This window comes from Taudactylus pleione, unplaced genomic scaffold, assembly GCF_031769625.1.
Source record: "Taudactylus pleione unplaced genomic scaffold, aTauple2 ptg000286l, whole genome shotgun sequence".
NCBI classification, from domain to species: domain Eukaryota; kingdom Metazoa; phylum Chordata; class Amphibia; order Anura; family Myobatrachidae; genus Taudactylus; species Taudactylus pleione.
In genome coordinates this window covers 2,658,640-2,673,891 of record NW_028284688.1, presented here as the reverse complement: position 1 = coordinate 2,673,891, position 15,252 = coordinate 2,658,640, and the positions used below count along the sequence as shown (strand labels likewise).

The 15,252-nt window shown below is 39.4% G+C and overlaps 1 protein-coding gene across 1 annotated transcript; it reads right to left on the bottom strand.

Moving 5' to 3' along the window:
- Positions 1–893: 893 nt before the first annotated feature.
- LOC148512003 (putative olfactory receptor 2B3) lies at positions 894–1,829 on the bottom strand. The gene has a single exon (XM_088482390.1). The coding sequence runs from the start codon at positions 1,827–1,829 to the stop codon at positions 894–896; it is 936 nt and encodes a 311-aa protein (XP_088338516.1).
- Between the last annotated feature and the right edge of the window lie 13,423 nt (positions 1,830–15,252).

Genomic DNA, 15,252 nt, shown 5'->3' with positions numbered 1-15,252 from the left:
GTCTATATGAAATAATCAATGTTTGCTCTGATGGCCTATTGCTGTCTAAAGTTGTTGGGTTTTTCAATTTGCCTTCTGAATTGCCATTAGCAAACCCAAGATTGCAAAATTTAAGGAAAATCACAAAAATGCCAAGAACTATGCTTAGTTAATTTACCCTAGTCTGAGAATGAGTACATATTAATATATAAAAGATGCTTAACCATGTGGGGCACTTATATTTGTAATGGGCATTCTATTACATGTAAGATCATTAGCATGGCCACTACTAGCATAAAGTGGCCATTATCTGAGCCTGGCCTTGTCACTGTGAGTGGTGTATGGGATATTTTATCTATTTTTATTATCTTGTAGCATATCACCATATTCATCAGTAACTTTTACCTTAATATTTATTTTAAGAGCTTATGTTATTAAATTTGTCAAATATTGCTAGGATTGGGATCTCCTTTTCTTACATTGCCTTCCCATATGATTTGCTTGACCGGTAGATTTTGAAAAAGTACTAATCTAGTGATATTGACAATTGTGAGGAGGTGATTAAAATATAAATTGTAAATGAATCAAAATTAATGTTAAAGATACAGTATACGAATTAATATAGGAACAAAAACAGCTCCAAATGACATAACATTTTTTTTCTTTACATTTTAAATTAAATAAAAAAAACCTGCATCAAAACCAAAATCATAGTGGTTTGAAAACACCAAAAAACAAAGATGTTTTTTTAATTCAAACCCAAGACATGGTGCTGTGCAAATCTCTCATATACCATAGCTTTCCTTATGGTAAAAATGAATTAGGATAAATAAAAACAAATGTCTACATTATACCTACAATAGACTCACTCATCTCTACTTAACACAGTCATCAATTTAACCCCTACATTTAAACTAGTTTAATCCCTTTCTAATTTTTAATTTAAAAAAGGCTGCTTTTACATCATTATTCCTAAGAGAATAAATCAAAGGATTCAGCATTGGTGTAATAATTCCATAAAATATAGCAATAAATTTGTCTGTTCCTGCTAGAGAGCTTGACCTAGGTTTCATGTAGGCAGCCATAGCTGAGCCATAAAACATTGTCACAACCATCATGTGAGACCCACAGGTGGAGAAAGCTTTCCGCTGCCCAGCTGCAGATTTAATTTTCAAAATGCTTAAAATTATTTGAAAATAAGATACTACAATAAATGTGACTGGTGCTATGAGAATAATCACACTAACAACAAAAATGACAAATTCAATAACCAAAATATTTTCACAACTCAGTGATAATAATTCTGGCACCTCACATACAAAATTATTAATTTCATTATTGTCACATCGATTTACATTAAGTGTAAGAGTAACAAGTGAAGTAGATAAAATATAACCACATACCCATGTACCCATGGCTAATCTCACACAAACCATTTTACTCATGATTGTAGTGTAATGTAATGGATAACATATAGCTACATAACGGTCATAAGCCATAATAGCAAGCAGAATACACTCTGATTGCCCCAATGACAGAGAAATAAACATTTGTGCTGAACATTCAGCATAAGAGATAGTTTTCTTTACTGACATCAAATCTTTCAGCATCCTCGGAGCAGTGGAAGTTGAATAGCAGAGATCCAGAAATGAGAGGTTGCCAAGGAAGATATACATCGGTGTATGAAGGTTGGCATCTGTCAGGATTAGTGTTATGATGGAGATGTTTCCAATTAATGTGATCATATACACAATCAGGAAGACATAGAATAGAATAACTTGTGTCCTGGGATCACTGGAAAGTCCAAGAAGAATAAATTCCTTTATAAGTGTGTTATTTTTCCAAGGCATTCTTTAAAATAAAATAAAAAATTCTCAGTTATGTGTTATTAAATATTTTGCTAATTAATGTCACTTTTTAATTGTAAAAATTGAAAGAGAAATCACCTTCATTGTACTTTGTGTATATATATATATATATATATTCACTATATTATAGCAGCTAAAATGCCTATAAAGTAACAAACATTATGAATTGTCAAATGGATAACAAGATACTCTTTAGATCAGCTTGGTCCCTCTCCACAAGTTACAGTAATCATCTTCTCACTATTATCATTATTAAACATCTGACAATGTGAATTGTTATGGAAGAATAATGGTACACAATGACGTCTCATTAAGATATACTATGCATGCAAAATCATAATTTCAAGCTACAGTACATGAAATACAGGTCATTAACTTTATATACCAGATTTGTTAAAAACATATGCCAGTCAAAGTTTTGATATACAGTATAGTCACCATGACAGTCTTTTAATTGTATGATTTATGACTAAATTATTAAAAATACTGTGTGTATGTATATATATATATATATATATATATATATGGAATTAACACAAAAGCACTTATTTCTGTTATGGATTGATGGTTAAACAGACAAGAGTTGTCAGAGGACTGCTGCCAGTTGACTAGTTGTGGCCAAGTGTAGAATATGAGATGCAGCCTGTGGGCTGTAGGAGCAGCCTTGAGGGCTGGTTGTGGCATTTATAGTCATGGGCAAGGAACTGGTGATGTGAAGCAGCCTTGGGGCTGTTGGTGCAGGCTTGGAGGCTGATTGTGGCCTTTATAGTCGTCGCCAAGGGACTGATGGTGTGAAGCAGCCTTTGGGCTGTTGAAGCAGCCTTGAGGGCTGATAGTGACCTGGGGCCCTAGAACCGTTGCAGCCTTTGGGCTGATGAGACTAAGGTGAGGTATGCAATAAGAATGTGAGGCTGCTACCAGTGCCGACCAGGATGATATTGGTGACGGTGTGCTTAATAACGCACCTGGAATGCAGAGTTGCTACCAGTGCTGCCGGGATGACACTGACGACAGTGTGCTAAGTTGCACACCTGGAATGCAGAGCTGCTACCAGCACCACCGAGATGACAATGGCAACGGTGTGCTAAGTTGTTCACCTGGAAAGCAGAGCTGCTACCAGCACCGCCGGGTTGATAGAAGCCACCGGATGGTGACAGATGCTTCTTCGGTAGGAAGCGCTCCATTGCGCCCAGATGGTACAAGCAGCACATGTGGATGAGATGCAGGTGGAGCCGCCTGTACAGAATAAATGGCACACACGAAACACAGCTAGACTGATTCAGGAACTCAACTGACATGCAGGAGACAGGAACTGGAAGTACAAAAAAACTTCTATCACCAGTATGGAGTGCTGGGCTGACTGGAATTTAACAGAGACAGAGGGCCTGATTCAGAGCCACTTGGAAGTGGCCGCTCGTTCGCTCTGAGCGATGTTCGCACAGCTGCGCATGCGTATAGGTCGTAATGTGCATGCGTAAACCAGTTTTTGCAGTCGGAAATCGTGCACTTGTGAAAACAGCGAAGGGCTGCTAATTTGATTTACAGAATGTACTGTTTGTGAGTGGTAACAGGGGAAGGTGCTTGAAAACGGGGGAGTGGAGATCCGAACGCAGGCGTGCCAAACGGTCAAAAGGGCGTTTAATGGGAGTGCATAATTAGTAAAGGAGTGTCATCGACCACGTCACTTGGTTATCTTTTAGCCTGAACTGCTCGCAGTGATAGCGGTAGGAAAAAGCTACCACCCGCACTGCGAGCAGTTCAGATGCCTTTCGATGTACCCGATTAATCTAATAAATACCGGATATGATGTGTGATGCGAACGGCAAAGGGGCGTCTTTACAAAATAGCGAGCGCATTTTTCATTCGCTCGCTCAGATATAGAGGCGTCATCAAACCGCAAAGAGCGAGCGCTCAATTTAAATAGCCGGCGCCTTTTTTGGAACGACTGTCCGCAAATTGCGTCCGGGTCTGAATCAGGCCCAGAGTCCAATCAAAGCAAGTCTCCCTTAAAGACAGACTACTGTGCACCTGGACTTTGTCCAGACAGGAGAATCAATTAGTGCACCTGACACTGCACACAGACAGGCAATAATTAGTGCAGTGCCTCAGTAGTAACAAAGGCTGGAACTCCAAGCAATATGATCTGCTTAACTGCAGATCCTAGCAATGTCTTACATTTACAATTTGAGAGTTAAAGCTACAGTATACACCATTACATTATATGATCATTCAGTTATACATATTTAAAGGCAGTAGGAACTAACTGTACTGTAATTACATCAAACAGTGTCCTCACACCAAGGACAAGGTGGTTCACTAGAACTAATTTTAGCTCCTGGACCCAATAATATATAACTGTCATTGATTTTGCTCTATCTATTCTTCTTTGGTAATCTTTGCTGCCTCCCTGGTGAAAGTGCTTTTACTGAACACGGGACACTATCCTGGCTCTTTATTCAGCAGTAAGGTTGACATTAAAAAACACCTAGGGCTACACACAGTTACTTCAAACTGATAGGTGTCTGCAATAGTGCATGTGTTGTATGTACAGTAAGTAAATACCTTCCCTAGTTCCAGCTGGGTATGTAAATGTGTAGAGAAAGAAAAGAAGACTCTATGTCTCAATTGTTGTATCGGTAGTAAGACTAGTGATACTAAAACTTAACTTTTAATGTGACTAAATATAAAACAGTAGATAATCAACAGTACATGACATACAACATACAACACAAAAGAATATATAATATATTTTGTCCACAATATCACTGAGATAGGTGGAACAGATTGTGCATATAGCACTATTAAATGATGTGAAAATGAGCTAAGCTGAAATAAGCTTAACTTCAGGCGAATAGTAGTAAGGTACTAGAAATTCAATCGACTAAATTGTCAAATGTAAGTATGTAACTAGGAAGAGATCTCCTGATGTCACATACAGCCAAACATTTGCTCACATAAGTGAGCATAAAGAATCACCTAACAATTGCTCACATAGACAGGCATGAAAAGAATCACCATACTTGTGGGAGAGGAACAGATAAGTGCCTGGGACATTTAGATCCAGTTGTGAGAATCAACATTTTCCTAAAGGAATGTTTTTATATTTATAAAGGTACAAACTGTACTTTATTTTAGAGTGTTTTGGAGTTATTTTATGTGAAACATATTATATAGGATACTGTGGAATTTTAACTTCTCTTAAGAAGTTATATGTGGACATTTAGAGTACGTTTTAGAATCCTATTATGTAAGATCACTAGCCCTGATTCAGAGCTGGACACTCTGACAGAGCACTCGCTCTGAATCAGGGCCGTCCTTCTGAATTTTTAGAGCGGCCTCCTGGCCGTTTGTATAGCTGTGGGTGACCACCCACAGGTATAGCGAGTGGCCAGGAAGATGGTCGCGATGGTCAAGACCATTGTGACCATCGGGCTTGCGATGAGACCCTTGTGGTAGGGTCTCGTTGACGCAAGCCCTGGAGTGCTTTTGGCTCTATCAGAGCCAAAAGCACTCCCACTGACATCACTTGTGATGTCAGTGGGGCCGGCCCCAGACAGTAGGCATTCCCATGGGAACGCCTCCATCTGGCCAGCCATGCCCCCGGCATGCCCTCGAAAGGGGGCATGCTGTCACTCACCATCGACAGCATGCCCCCTTTGTAGCGAGACCCATAGCGATGGCTTCCCAGCTTGCCCGTCGCTATCCAGGTCTCATACATGTGCACGATGGAGCCGCCTCCATTGTGCGCATGTGCACTGGGCCAACATCGACCCACTTGCGAGCGCTCAGCGCTCGCGAGAGGGTCTGAATTAGGCCCTCTGTCCATTAGTGGCAGAAATTAACCAAATCAGTGGACTGTGGGCCTGATTCAGAGATTCACACTAATGCAATCGCAACTGATGGATCATAGTTGCTAAAATATGCTAATGCCTTTCAAAACTTAGTCGAGCATAGAGACGCCCACTACTGCTGCCATATCAATCCAATAACATTCAATAGCATAAACATCCATAACATCGATGCAAATTGGTCAGCCATGTACTGTAGCCTCATGAAATTGTGTTTAAATGGTCAGACACACCTGCATTTTTGTATCCAGCCCCTCCCCATTACCTTCCCCAAACGCTGACTACCTGTCACTCAACTTGCAAGTGATTCTCTGGACGAGCATAATCTCAATGCAATCGCTGTGCAGTTTGACTTTTGTACTGGCATAAATATCATAAATATTGGCATTTTATAAATCTCAGAATCAGGTTTCTTTGTTCTTTTATTAACATTTTTTATGAGGGACATTTACCAATTTTTTTACAATGTATTGTCTCCGACATTGTGGTGTGTAAGTGTCCTCTATTCACATTGATTTTGTTTGGTACTGTAAGGAACTGGCTGAAGGGCAGCTGGGTGACTGGCAGATAGTCACCCGCTGCTCTTCAGAGACACAGTGCTGCCGTCATTCTAATATGGCACTGGTCACAAGCCAATGAGCTCGTGGACCAGCAGCCAATCAGCAGTGTCTGCCCTTCCAATTCCATGAGCTCTGATTGGCCCATGACAGGCAGCACATTAGAATGATGGCGCTGTTTCTCAAGGGTTGCAGATGGCTGTTTGCCATGTGCTATTGCGTGGTGCATCTCCAGATCCTGAGGACAAGGCGGGAGGCTTTGGGTGGGGATATAGTTATGTAAGGGGCATTAGGGAGGCAGAATGTATAAGGGGCATTACTGTTGCATGATGTGTAAGGGTCATTAAGGTGACATAATGTGTAAGGGGCATTACTGTGGCATAATGTGTAAGGGGTATTTCCGTGTGGCATAATGTGTGGCATGAACCCCTTTTGGAAGTGCATCCACCTTCATCACATGCAGAAACATTTCCTCTTTGGTTTTTAGGTGGGTGGGTAGGGGAGGGCACCAAATTACTGCCTTGCCCGGGGTGACACAAATCCTAATTTTGGCACTGCCATGCTCCTCCCCCTCTCCCATACTTACACCGTTCATGCTGCGGGTCTTTCATGGTAAGCCTTTTGACACACATATAATATAGAAGCCATTCAGTTATGCCCTTTCATGTTCTCTCTGAAAACTGGGATCAGTGGTGCCCTCTCCATGTGCAGTTCCTGGGTAGATGAAAATACTACATGCAGAATTGACCCTTGATTTATCTTTACTCAGAGGGTTCATCCTATAAACTCATAAACATGTACAGTAATTGAAAGATTACTAGGGGTGCAGTTCAGACTCAAATGATTTTTTATAAAGTAAAATATGTATTCAAAACAATTTAAATTAGTCTCCATTTATGACCCTCTCATTTATTACTAGAATTGTATTTCATAATAATAAATAGTACTGCACTAATATATAGAAAATTCTATGTAAATACATTTTTGATTCATTATTGCACAAATAGTAGCACATCTAATCCAGCTCATCCAAATTGGTTTATTATGGGACTACCTTAATTCATGCCGGAATCACACTGGTAATGGAACTTCTCATACTGGTTGTAAATATTTCAACTAAAATCGGCAACATTTTATAGGATCTTTTTATATTATGTTTGTGCTGCATTTTAATTGGGGCAGTGCCCTTATTCAGTGAGCAGAAACTTAATACCAACTACCTCACAATTAGATGTGTTCAATATTTATTGAGAGTGAATATGTATATAGTTATTATACCATTGTGTTTTGTTCAATTATATATGTATTGTGAGTTATTAAATGTTTTTAAACTTCACATGTGTCTTGATTGATGTGTCTCTGCCATGACAAATTCAGAATTTATATTTGTACAGTGTTATTTATTATTATATTTTTGGATTTGTAGTAGGCATTCACAGACTCGCATAGAGACACTGCTGCTTATTTTTTTTTTTATTATCATATTAAATTATTGGGTACTAATATTTATTTTAATTTTTTAAGCGCCTTCACCTGATTGGCACCTAAAAAACTCTAGAATTTTATTTCAACATTTTTAAGATGGAATTGCTTCCAAATACAGTAATCTCTCCTCTTAATATAAATTTGTAATATAAAATTACAAAAAGAAAATAAAAACTGAACAACATGATACAACGGGCCTTAAATACATACAGGTGTAGGTGTGAAGGTAGGTAGAAAGTGTAATCACCTGTCGTAAGGAAGGTGCTATAGTGTAAGGAGAATTATGTGAGAAATAAATAATAAAGAAACATATTTTACAGGTGCATTATAACTGGCACAAATACCCACAAATGTACTTAATTTCTATGCAAAAATTCAGGATAATAGAATACACTAAATGTATATATTTCATATGTAACATTTCATAGTGGAGTGAATACAATATTTTTCATACCTCATAAATACAGTAATTTATGTACAAATAATGCAATGCAAATAATAGTAGTCAAAATCTGAGAAACCATTTATAATATTATGGGGTGCTGCATGCCACGACAAGTCAGGGTGGAAGGAGGAATGGCCTAATCGCTGCCAAGCCTCCCATAGGATAAAATAAAGAAAAAAAATGTTTGCGGCACCACGGAGGGGGGCACTGTGAGTCTTTCAGACAGGCACAAAACCAGGGGGGCGCAATCAGTGTGTTTGCTCCCCCCCACAGGCATAGGAGATTGCTGTGTCTGCTGTTCAGCAGCCGCAAGAAGTCTCCCACTGCAACCCAGCACTCAGCAGCATGTGCTGGGCTGCTGTGAAGGAAGAGGAAGGGGGATGGAGCCAGACTCGAGCCCCCACCAGGCCCCTCCAGAAATCCCTGGTAATTAGTACCTGCTCCCCCCTCTCGGCACACATGAGAACATTTTACACTGACATAGAGGCAGTATTGCAGAGACAAATCACATATCACATGTAAAGAGATAACTGAAAAGAGATTAAAGAGATAATTAAAAAGAGTTAATGGAAAAGTATTGATGAACTGATATAAAAATATACTAGTGGGATATTGATCTCTCAGTACTCACCATGCATCAAGCCCAAATCCTTGTTTACCTCTCTCCCCCTAGTGCTCCCTAGTGCAGTCCCTGATTACTTTGGGTTTTTTACAGATACACACTAGTTGCTCTCAAATATTTTTTTGTTAGTATATTTGTTCTATGGGCCATGCAATGTCTCAAACAGTTCAATGTTTTGGAGTTTTAAACACTAATGGTGGGTTTTGGTTTCATAATTACACCCTTATTTTAGAGATATCAATATTTCCTAGTCTGCGATTATCAACTGTCTTAAGCATAAACAATGGTTGTCTGCATTATGTGTATTATTCATTTAATGGGGAAAAGTGTGTATTATTTTTTGTTATAGCCTGTCCAGTTAAGTATCCTGTTTTCACTTATAAGTATATATGCCTTGATAAGCTTCCACTACCCATCCTGAAGTCCTGGCGGCATCTGAGTACCAGTAAGCACAAAACATAGCTTTATGGGAAAAGAGACTCACTTGAGGTTCTGGTTTTAATAGTTTAGCATGTGTGAGAAAAATTGCTCATGATAAGTTGTTAAATGTTTAACTAAAAAAAATAAACTATGGAGGTGAAGAACAAATTGTCACCTCTCACCTCTGACAGTAAAATTTAAGTTAATTACCTAATGTAAAATACTACATAATTATAGGGTGTATAACAGTATTTATACAGTTTATGCCTTATACAGATTACTAGCAAGTTGGATGATAGAAAATAATATGAAACAATATAAGTACATTGACAGCCTTCAGCACATGGTGATTAGATTTGTTGCTTTCTGCTGTCCTAGCAAATGTTACAGCTACAGCAGTGGTTAAATATGATTTATTCAAAATTAACTCTTTTGTGTGATACTTTGTACCATGTGTTAAAGGATTTTTTAACTATTTTGGCACAAGTGAAGGAATCACAAGATCATATAACCTTTATCTTAGAGAGTACATATTAATCACTCTACTGGGATTCGCCTGAGTCCAAGCTGGACCTTGCTTAGCTTTTTAGATTATCCTAACTGCTGTCAGTGTAGTGTAAGTTGTCTGTTTTCTAAGAGATGCTTGTCTGAGAATCCTTAGTTGAAGGGCCCAAATAAAGAGACAAAAGCACGAGAATATTCTATACTCCCCCTGTAACCAGGTCCAAAACAAAGAGAAGCCTGCACAATTGTGTGTTTCCTTTAGCTAAATATTAGTTTCTCTATTATGGGTTTTGATATTAAGTTCTGGTTTACTGACACTAATCATAGTCTATTTAGTCTGTGTGTTTGCACATACAGTAGCAAGCAGCAGTGACTTGGAGAAGATTACTCACACTAGATTTAAATATAGGCTAAGGGCCTGATTCAGAGATTGACGCAAAGGGGATTTTTACGTAGATCAAGCAATTTTTTTACCATTGCGTATGCATATAAGTCACACTGCACACAAGTAGCGATTGGTTTGCTATTACACACGCACAGAAAATACATTTGCAAAGTGAGTGATAGGTAGTCAGTGTTTGGGAGATGTAAGATGGGGTGGTTAGAAAAATGCAGGTATGTCTGACCGTTTAAATGCTGTTACATGGGCATGCATAAATTAGCCATTACTATCTCCTATGCAGCATGAGAGTTCTCTGCATGTCAGGAGAGATGCTGTATATGAGCCAGATCTGACCTGCCGAAAGGGCTACATGGCTGGTCGATGTGTGTCAATGTTATTGATATTAACTGAGGTATGCAGTGTTGTAGACAGATGAGAAAGCAGCGGTGGATGTCCCTATGCTCGAATAAACTTTAGAACTATTAGCATAATTTTGAAGCTGTTTCCAGTGCGAAATATCAGCTGTGATTGTTTTAGCGTCCATTTCTGAATCAGGCCCTAAATCTGATACATTGTCTCAAGTTTACTGTAACTTACTAGAAGTTCAACAGTCACATTGCGTCTTGAGTGTTAAAAACTGCTGACAATTTAAATACGAAGCTCGGCTTTATATAAAAAAATACCATGACTATACCATGGTAAACTGTGTATGATATTAATGGTAATTTGGCAAAAAATATAGTAGCCATTAAAATCTAATGGGAATTGTTTAACTAGCATAATAATCCTAGATATTGGCATACAGGATTTATTTAGATTATATGATATTTATTGATTTTGACATAGCATACTAAAGAAAGTAAACATTGTGTTTTATAAAAGGTATTAGGTAAATGTACTTTTGCTTGTTTTAAACAGATAACTGTTTATTAACTACAATCTTCTTACAAATTGTTCAGACAAATAAACAATATTACTAATATATATTAATTGACTACATTATTGCCACAATTTTTAAATATTATCACATACAGTATACTAAGAATTATATAGCTACCGTTAAGTATTTCCTAATCATTGTCACTTCAAAAGTTAACACTGCCTAGAAGGTGTTTGCTGGAAACAATCTAAAGGCATACATCCACTAGAAGACAGGCAAAAGGTTGCACAATTATAACACTGTAATCATGCAGTCATTTGTCAGTCTGTGATGTGCCTATAATGAATGAGCAGTCATTCAGTGTAGGCACATCAATCATCTGCAAACATGCTGAACCTGATGTTATTGTCAGGTTGTCCAGCATGTTTGCCTGATGATAGATTTATAAATGACCATCGAGAGCACGCATCGTTGGTCATTTTAGACATTTTTGCAAATGATTTATGGACGATTGAATGATAACTACAGTATATCATTTTCGTTCAATCGCTCAACTTAATCATCTAGTGGATGGGCACCTTTAGAAGTAAAAATAATTTTCAGATTAAATTATACAGTTTTAAGAGTAATAAAATATAACATGCTATATAAGTTAAGGGTAATTTTTACCTTTACTATTCAGTTACAGAAACTAAAGCAGGTTATTTTGTCATCTATTGTGTCTGTGTGTGTGGTTGTGTATGTGGTGTGTGTGAAATAATAGTTACAGTACTTCACATTATTTTTAAAACATTTAACCCCCCCGCCCCAATGTATAAAACACAGCTAAAATTTAAAACAAAAATTAAGCCTAGTAATGTTCTCCACACAAAACAATTTGGTTGTCACTAACATGTTTCAAAAATGAACCAATTTCAAAGCAAACTGAGATTAGTTATACTGCTTTTATACTGAAATTCTGGGTCTGACACGAAGGTTCGAACAGGGTTTCAATCCGGATCAGACCCGGAATTCCTCCGTTGCCGACCCAGGATATTCCTGAGTTGGCAGCTTTTACACCGGAGCCGGGTCTGCAGAGACCTGGCTTTTCCGGCGTTAAAGTGGACGCTTGGAGATGATGTCATCTCCAAGTGCCACTGAATCCGGCCAATTGGCAGGCATGCAGCACGATCCAGGTCACCATGAACCGGATCTCTCCATTTGCACTGCAGGATTTCACGGGTTATTTCCATGTTAAACCCTGCAAGTTACCTGAGTTGGATTTCCGGGTCACTCCACCCAGGAATCCAAACCTGTCCTCTTCTACACTAAGGAGCTACCCGAGTTAAAACCTCTATTGATTGCAACATTTTATTGCATTTATATATTATCAATAATTTGGAGTTGTGCACCTGAGATTTGTCTGTTTTGCTACCCGGGTTAACCCTGCCATAACCTGGGTTTTAACTCTGGTGTAAAAAGGGTTTTACTGATAAACAATCTTAATTGCCTTTTAGACTACATATTATCTGACACTAAAATAATTCTGCAGAACTGATTTGATAACTTTACTAAAAATTGGCTAAAGTTTTTTTTGGAAATGTGGTTAAGACATACCTTATCCTGGCTACAGCAGATGTGCAATAATGATTTCTTATCATTTAAAAGATCCTCTAATAATAAATATATATACAGTAGTGTGTTATTCCCTATTTTATATGTCTCAAATGTACAATTGCATTTATATTCTACAAAAACATAAACACAGCTCCCTTGCGTTCAGATTTACCAGGGGACGTTCTTCCTGGGAGATTTTTTTAAGTTGCTTTTCATGGTCAATTTATTATGACTTTTAGTTTTAACCTTCATACTTAATGACGTTCTAAACAAAAAAAGTGAGTCTGGAAATTCTCATGCCAAAGCCAAGTACTCAGTAATAAGCCATTTCTTTGCCATTCTTTGGAAGAGTGGCACTTACAGTAGTAGTATCATAGTTCTTGGCATTGTATTTCCTGGAGCTTCATAACATGTTTATTGCAAAAGTCATTTTGCATGAACTTTTCCTGCAAATAAACTTCTTTGATTGAGCTTTTTTTACATTTGTCATTTAAGTGCATTGAATAAGTGCTAATTCAAGGGATGTGTCCTGGCTGGTGATCGGAGCAGATGTGCACCATCAAAGCTCCTCCAGCCTATGCTCTTTGAGGGCACTATCAGCTGCATGATCAGGACTCCTGGCTGCCTCTCTATTTTCACTTCCTCTCTTGTAGTCCCGTCTGGGGCTGGATGGGTAGCAGGTCCTTGGGATCATGGTTTAGCTGGATCCACAGGACAGCTGCCATCTTACAGGAGTCTCCCTATATGGTACCTTTTAGTCTTCACCATCTGTGAAGGAGCTCTGCACAGCTATGGCTCTCAGACTGGAAGAGAAAAGTAGACATGACGGTGGTGGGACACAAAAGCTTTTCTAGTAAGTGCCTCTTTTTTTGCTCACTGCTCCTGAACTGTGGCTAGTACTTCTCCTCTCATTACTCCATTTGACCCAGATGCCCCCTCTCTGGCCCCTCCACTATCCTCTAACACTGTCTCTGATCCCTGATGAATTCACCAGCTCTGTGTGGACATTGGGCATGATTCAGAGCCAGACGCTCTGACCAGAGCGCTCGCTCTGAATCAGTGCCCTCCTACCTAAACTTGGAGCGGCCTCTTGGATGCTTACATAGCTGTGGATAACCACCCACAGCTTATGCGAGCATCCATGATGATGGTCACGATGGTCAAGACCATTGTGACCATCGGGCTTGCGATGAGTCCCTGCGGTAGGGACTCGGTGACCGCAAGCCCTGGAGTGATTTTGGCTCTATCAGACCCAAAATCACTCCCACTGACATCACTAGTGATGTCAGTGGGGCCAGAACCAGACAGTAGGCATTCCCATGGGAATGCCTCTGTCTGGCAGCCACGCCCCCAGCACGCCCACCAAAGGGGGCGTGCTGTCACTCATCATCGACAGTATGCCCTCTTTGGTGCGAGACCCGGAGCGACAGCTTGGCTGAGGCTATCCTGGTCTCGTGCATGCACACGATGGAGCTCCCTCCGTCGTGCGCATGCGCATTTGGGTACCATCGACCCGCTTGCGAGCATCCTGCGCTCTTGAGCGGGCCTGAGTGAGACCCATAGTTTCTAGAGGGATCCCTTATGGCAAAAAACTGCCTGGTGGTGCCTATGTCACAGCTGAATGTGCCCATCATCATAATGGTGACCTAGAAGCCATGTAGAGGGAGTGTGACATGATGGTCTTGACCATAGTACACTCCATCCTTCACCCAGCTTTCTTGTGTATAGCCTATTAGCCACTTGGTTACTCCTACCAACCTTTTAATTGGTAAAGATAGAAAGAGAGCTCCCAAGAAGGATCCTGTCTGCCCCACTGACACCCCTTCCCATTCTGGTATGTGGCAGTTCCTCCAGCTCTACACTTTCAGGGGACAGTCCTTTATCACCTTCTCTACAACATTCCATATAATTGTATTTGCTTTCTCAGATTGAGAATCTTCTTCAACCAGGCAATTCCACAAAGGAGAGTGGGATCATCAAAGTCTTGAAGATACTGCTGTAAGTGACAACTAAAAAAGACTATGAGCTGCTGGAAAGCAGGCTTCAAGACATAATCCATAGAGATTATAATATATCCAATTCAAGGTGAGTATACTATACAACGTGTACGATCATGAATTGGGTTAATTGATCTGTACCATGGAGGCTTGTCATATTTATTTCCCCATTTACAATATATGACATGTGAAAGAAAGTGACAACCTTATTATAAAGATCAGCATTGCATTCTGCAACCACCGTAGGACCATGGTGAAAATTGAGTCCAATGGCTATAACTCACTCCTGAAGGGTGAGTGCAAATCTATCTCTCACAAATAATATGATACTGTATTTTTATGGTTTTACACTATATGCTGTTTCTTTCTTTTACATATTTTTGAGAAAAAACACCAGAAAGAAAGGACTTTATTAGATCAAAGAAAGCGCCGGAACCACCTTTTGAAACCAAGTATTGTCTACGAGGGGTCCTGTTGAAAGCTTCTGCTGTTCCTGGCTGCAATTCTGGGTCTATTATTAGACCTCACAGGGAACATAGTTCCAGTCACTCACAATTGTATCCTATAATCCACAGGGAAATAACTTCCTTCCAAACTTGTGTGACCTATCTGTTTGCCAGGTTGTCCTCCCTTGAAGAGTTTACTGATAAACTGGCCTCTATAATGCTA

Coding starts and splice junctions, on each gene's coding strand:
- LOC148512003 (XM_088482390.1), bottom strand. CDS start 1,829: ATGCCTTGGAAAAATAACACACTTATAAAGGAATTTATTCTTCTTGGA.